The 6896-nt window shown below is 42.1% G+C and overlaps 1 protein-coding gene across 1 annotated transcript in view; it reads left to right on the plus strand.

Annotated features, from left to right (window-relative positions):
- LOC147678446 (extracellular calcium-sensing receptor-like) overlaps positions 1-6427 on the plus strand; it is a 78842-nt gene extending 72415 nt beyond the window's left edge. The window contains exon 6 of the mRNA XM_086945632.1: positions 5520-6427. Coding sequence (XP_086801758.1) covers positions 5520-6427 — 908 coding nt within the window. The remainder of the gene's footprint in view (positions 1-5519) is intronic.
- Positions 6428-6896: the final 469 nt, after the last annotated feature.

Raw genomic sequence — 6896 nt, forward strand, 5'->3', positions numbered from 1 at the left:
ACAAGCTACCGAGGACCGGTTTCTGGCATTTCAGCCGTCTTCAGTTCGGCTTGCATGAATCCAGTGACAAAGTGAGCAAGGGACCCACGTCTGAGCATACCCTGCCAACTTATGGCGAACAAAGAAAAACCAAAGGAAATGATGGACGGAGCGTTGACAATACAAGCACTCACCCCCAGTCAACTGATCTGGGTTTAATCCATCACCATTCTTTAGCCCACTCTGCCACCCCAGTTCTGATTAACTTGTTGCAGAGCATTATGAGGTCCGATGGCTTACGCTGTGGCAGTTCCAAGGAGCTGTGGGGATGCAATGTGAGGTCCTGTGTTGAGCACGTGCTGCGCAGTGGCTGTTCAGCAGTCGAGAAAGCGTTGTGCAGTTGTGGTTCTGATGCGAAGCTGCGAGGTGATTACTTGGATTGCATTAGTTCTGCTTGGACCGTATCTGGGCTTGCAGAGCACCCTCAAGGCCCACTATCAAGGGTCCAGGAGTGGGTTAGCACCACTTGGGGGGGGAGAACTCACAGCAGGAAGTGTCCAGGTGCAGGGTTCAAGTTGGCTGGAGCTTTTTCTGTCCCTGAGGCTCTGTTTAGGAGGCCAGCCATGTAGCTCTTGGAATCACTGTGGTGGTCCCTGGTTCAAGATGCAGGTCCAGTCCTTCCTACTCCGACAGCAGGGCAGCTGAGTAGCCTTGCAGCAGAGTAGCAGTCCTTCTTGCAGCAGAAGAGCATAACAATCCTTATCTTATTCCTCCACAGGTCCAAATATGAACTGAGGAGTTGGCTCTCTCGGTCCAATATTTATACCTGGTGCCCACTTCAAAGAAGGAAAAGCTTTGAGAAACCTGCTCCTATAGAGGTGTCTGGAATTTCCTGCCTCCCTACCCGGGCCCCAGCTTGTCTGGGGTCACAAAAACTAGTGTGAACTCTTTGTGAGTGAGCTGGGGCAAGGTCTTTGTGATGTGCAAGTGTAGTAGGTGACAGCTCCACACCCCAATCAAGCCAGAGATGGCCCATCATGCCTACATCTTTAACACCTTTGTTTCACGGTCTGGGGGGAATACACAAACACCAACTGTTAACCATACCTAGTTAGTTGACCGATCATACAGGCTGCATGCATCAAATGGTGTGGAGAAGAAAATGGGCACTTTCTAAAAGTTGTAAAAAAACTGCTAACTTTGCACATAAAGCTTATACTGTGAACATTTAATCCATAATATCCATTACTCTTACATGTTAGGTTGCACCCTCTGGGGCGGTACTACCCCCCCCCCCCCCGCCCATATAAGCTGAATGATAAAACTAGGCCAACAAGTCTTAGACAGAGTGTGCACTACATATGTGCTCAATCGGATGTCAAACCCATGTTAAACTGATTACAGAAAAATATTAATACTCTCTGTGAATTGTGAGTGTATGTTGATTGAGCTACAATGTGGTTGTTGAGGTTAACTATTGGCTTCATTGTCAATGCTATACTTTTCAAATTTGTCATTGAGCCTTTTAGGTGCCAAAGTGTCCAGGAACCGAATCCAGAAGCACTCGCGTGGAATCAAAAACTTAGACATGTCCCTGTCGCTTCTTTGCTTGAACACTTCCAATATCGTGAACCTTAGTTGGGCGATAGAATTATGCTTGACAGCCCAATAACATTCTAAAGCTGAACTCTTTGTATGGGTTCGAATCCTACTTTTCAATTCTCTCAATTAAGTTTTGTACTTGATGTGATTACATGATGATATTGATTTATTGTAGTTATTATTGGTTTGCAAATTCCCCTGAAGAAGGGTGTATGCAACACCTGAAATAAATTGGGACGGAGTGAATATATATATCCATTTCATATGAACATTATTTGTAAAGCAGTTTTGAGATGAAAATTTATTTTGTGTGAATAAATCAAACTACATGAAACAATGAATCAAAGGACACACATTCAATTGTTTGGTTAATCTTTGTTTACATTAATGATATATAAGTTGTGTTGAAAATGAAAAGAGAGTATTAATATTTTGTCTGTAATCAGTTTAACATGGGTTTGACGCCGGATTGAGCGCACGTGTAGTGTAAACTCTGTCTAAGACTTGTTGTCCTTGTTTTCTCATTCACTTTCTAGAAGTGGTATTTTCAAAATAGTACTTTAAAATCCAACTTTATCATTACAGAGGGTTTTAAATTACAGTTCTTTAGAGACCAAACTCAACATTCCTTCCTGCTCCGAAATGGATGTTATCACTTATTAAATGTAATAAGGTAACCCCATGTTGTTGCATGGGAGAGGCAGGCCTTGCAGTAGTGAAAAACTAATGTTGGAGTGTTTCACTACCAGGACATGTAAAAGTCAAAAGTACATGTTCAACTTTTTAAATGCACTACACCCAGCCACATGAGCTGTTTAGCGCCTTCCATAAGGGTAGCTTATATTTATTAAAAGGGAAGGTCCCGGCCTGGAAAAGAGCCAGGTCAAAATGGCAGTGTAAAACTGCACACACAGGCTGCAATTGCAGGACTGAGATATGTTTAAAAGGCTACTTAAGTGGGTGGTAAATCACTGCTGCAGTCCCACTAGCAGAATTTAAATGGGCTTTGATGCATGTTGTATCACGTTGCTAGAGACTAACAAATACATTAAATGTGCCAATTGGGTGTAAGCCAATTTTACCATGTTTAAAGGAGAAAGTACAAACACTTTAAAACTGTTTAGCAACGGTAAAGTGCGCAGATTCCTAAAAAAAAACAAAAGTGAGTTCAGAGACCAGGAAAGGTGAAGGCAAACTGTTTGGGCATGACACTGCAAAGAGGGCCAAATCAAACACCCATGAAGTCTCAAAAGGAATTTATTAATATGGCCTCAATATTATGCAACCGTCTCAGTAGAGTACTGGTTGTGTGGTATCTTTGTAAAATTGAAATGTAAGCATTCGGGAGCCAGAATAAAGCCTCCGGCGTCAGCCGATATCCTCAATCTACCCAATCAAATAGAGGAGAATGTGAGCAGTGAATTGCCCCACCCAAGTTACCGGTGTGAATGAAAGAAAGGCATGTCAAGCAGGATAGGAGCTGGTCCCGTCCAAATGTTTTCTTTACCTCAAATTCATCTATTACATCGTTTTTCAGCACTGTCATTTAAGATGTTTTAAATAGATATTTTTCTCCTTTTTTCCCCACTTTGGGAGTCACTGCTCTTTTTTTTCCAGACATTTTCTGACTTTTTACTTTGAATTTGTTTTACCCTTGTGCTTTGGTCTTTTTATTGTATTTCCTTTCATGCCTATTTTAATGAGGAGTTTTGCAGGTCACCTAAGAAGATAATAAGAATATCCAACACTTTTTCATGTTTGCCACTCTACCTCCTCAGCAAAGTCTTCCGGTTAAATTATACATAAACTCTACATGGTGCATATAGCTAAATCCGTTGCAGCCTTTTCTGTGTTACCCCTGTGTTATGACTAACAGAGCTCCTTGGATCAGAATAGAATAATTTTGCAAGATCCTCATAATAGTTTTTCTCCCCAGGTCCGTATCTTTCTTAACAACACATTTGCAGAGATATCTATTGATCCAATTTTTTGAGAAAACTAACTTAGCTTTGTGATAATTTAACATTGAATTGCATACATAATGTATGAAGCGAAGGGTCAGGAACTCATGTACAATGTTGTTAGAAGAGTTAGCACCTTCCATAATAAATAAAGGAGAGGAGAGTTAGATGCCTCATACTAAATTATAAAATTGCTACTTCTATACAGTACAAAGGCAAGAGAGAGTTAAGAGCTCCCAAACAATACCATATACGGGCAAGGTTGGGTGCGCCTATACAATATGAAGTAAAGTAAGAGATAGGTGCTCCAATACAGTATCAGCAGAAGGAAGAGCTAGTTACTCCTAGCTGAGATAAAGGAAAGGAACCGACAGATAGTCCTATACAATATCACAAAATGGGACAGTTGGGAAGCCCATATAGGTAAGAATTAGCTACTTTTATAAGATCAGAAGTAGACAAAGTCTTATTTGGACCCTAAGATATCAAGGAAATAAACAGTTTGAACCTCTCATAAGATACCAAGGTTAGAGGGAGTTTGCTGCGCCTATAAGAGACAAAGAAAAGAAATGTAATCTCCTACCATAGGACGAGTTTGATACTACTATAAAAAACACACACAAAAGGAGGAGTTGTCTACTCCTACAAGAATTTAAGGAATGGAAGATGTAGCAAAGATCCTATATGACATGAAGGTAAGGAAGACATAGGGCCTCATTACGATGGCGGTTGGATGACCACCGTCGCAGCAGGAATGAGACCACCCAACAAGGAGTCTGTGGTTCCACCCACCATATTTTGATGAGACTGCTGTGTGGGCAGTTGGAAACTACATTTTTCTACTGTGGATTGTGCTGTGGCTCAGAAAACGTCCACAGCACAAGCATTAGTAAACAAGGCATTTCTCAAACATCCATGCACCGTGTGGCAGGCACCATGTGGTACCTGGGACGTGGTGCATGGATGTTTTGGGGGCACATGCCCACCTTGCACTTGGCAGTGGTCCACGGGAGGGCTACTTGGGGCCCCCATACTCTCTCTCCGGCTGCCTTTCCATGCAGTAGGACCACCATGAAAAGGCAGTCTGAAAGGGACTTACTAATCCCTATGGTGGTGTCTACTCAGGCACCACCCTCATGGTAGGGCTAGGAGTCAGACCGTGGTCCCAATGTGCTCCTTGTGCCCCTCGGAGGTGGCGGTCTTTCACCCCGACATCAACGCTCTGACCGCCGGTATTGTAATGTGGCGGTCAGACCAATGCATTGGATGTTAAGTGGACTGCCACAGATGGCCTGTTGGTAGCTGTCCACCCAACATCAATATGAGGGCCTTAGTTTCTCTACAACAATAGTACCAAAAGATATCAGCAGCTCTCCTAAGATAAGGAGATGAAGAAAAAGCTGATCCCATAGAATGTCATCAAAAGGGAGCGATACTAACGGCCTTATTATGATCTTGGCAGATGTGATACTCCATCACAAATGTGACGGATATCCTGTCCGCTGAATTACAAGTTCCATAAAATAAAATGGGATTGTAATTTGGTAGATGGGATATCTGTTACGTTTGTGACGGAGTAACCTTGTCCGCAACGATCGTAATCAGAACCTAAGTCTAATCAGACTAAATATTGGAAGAGGATAGGCAGTTTAGGCAGATCTCCAGAGTCAAATGACAAATCTGAGGGATTACTTTATGTGTCGTAGGAGGCTTGTTATGTCCTCCTTGAGAGGGATGTTAAAGATTTGTTCAGGGGAAGAATGACGGCCCCCAAACATTTTAGCTTAGAAGGGGTACTGGAGCAGCAGGGCCCTCATTATGGGTGTAGTATGATCATTGTGGTGAATGCTGGACTAGTGTATCTAAAGAATGTCACTTTGATTAACACCATGAATATAGAAACTTTACTAAATCTTTTTTCACAAAGTATATGGATTGCTATATCATTTTGAATCTATTTTGCTTTTTCTATTGCAGACTCGAGCACCTGCTGGCAATGTCCAGGTGACAAGTGGCCCAATGAGAGAAGAAGTGAATGTGTCCCAAAGAGAATTGAATATCTATCCTATAATGAACCTCTGGGGAGCACTTTGACTACAACCACCTCTTTGTCCTCCTTTACCACAGCTGCTGTTTTGTGTGTCTTCATCAAGTACAGAGAAACTGCGATAGTCAAAGCCAACAACCGTGAACTGAGCTACCTTCTCCTAGGATCTATTGCATTAAGTTTTCTCAGTTCTTTACTCTTCATTGGAGAACCTCATCCAACAACCTGTCGACTCCAACATCTTGCCTTTGGGATTATATTTGTCCTCTGTGTGTCTTGTGTATTGGCCAAAACCATCATGGTAGTCATCGCCTTTAATGCCACAAAGCCTGACAGTAACATGAGAAAGTGGCTAGGGCCACAAGTTCCTGTGGTTACTGTGTCTGTTTGCACACTTTTTCAAGTGCTTACATGTGCTATCTGGCTGCTGCTTTGTCCACCTTTCCCGGAAGAGAACATGAAAATAAAGACTGGAACCATTGTACTTCAGTGCAATGAGTGTTCTGAGATTGCCCTCTGGTTCATGCTAGGATATATGGGGCTGTTGGCTTGTGCTAGCTTTTTGGTGGCCTTTGTTTCAAGGAATTTGCCTGACAGCTTTAATGAAGCCAAATGGATTACATTCAGTATGATTGTGTTCCTCAGTGTGTGGTTGTCTTTCATTCCAGGCTATCTGAGCACACAAGGGAAAAACATGGTAGCTGTGGAGGTCTTTAGCATTATTGCATCTAGTGCTGGATTACTTTCTTGTATATTTCTTCCAAAGTGTTACATCATATTGCTGAGACCAGAACTGAACACCAGAGAGAATATTTTGGGCAAAGGAAGAGTAAAGTAAACAGAAACAAGTGTAGCTTTGTCATTTTACACCACAGGTACTTAGTGTTTGTAGAAAGTGAAACAATATGCACATTTTACTTTTCATCTTGTCTAATGTTAAACCCTGAAATGTGGAATTGGTGAAGTTTGAAAATGCCGCAATATGAAAATGATAACTAGATGTGTTTGCTATGCGCCATCCTTTCTCTTGCCCACAAACATCAACAGACTACATCCACCCAAATCTTGAATCAAAGGGAGATTTTATGTCAAAGGAAGATTTGAAACAAGGTGTCCAACATTAGAGGATCTGAACTTGCATCTCTTATAGTGCATTATTACTTCTCTATTACTTCTCCAATCTCAGTCACATAGTGTGGGGTCTACCTTTCCTTAAACCTGTGCACTTTGCTCTAAGTACCACTGTAAAGGGTTTACACGTCCTTCCATCTTGTGCCTGGCCTCCCCTATTTATCTTCAATGAATAC

This window comes from Lissotriton vulgaris, chromosome 12 (genome assembly GCF_964263255.1).
Source record: "Lissotriton vulgaris chromosome 12, aLisVul1.2, whole genome shotgun sequence".
Classification (NCBI taxonomy): Eukaryota; Metazoa; Chordata; class Amphibia; order Caudata; family Salamandridae; genus Lissotriton; species Lissotriton vulgaris.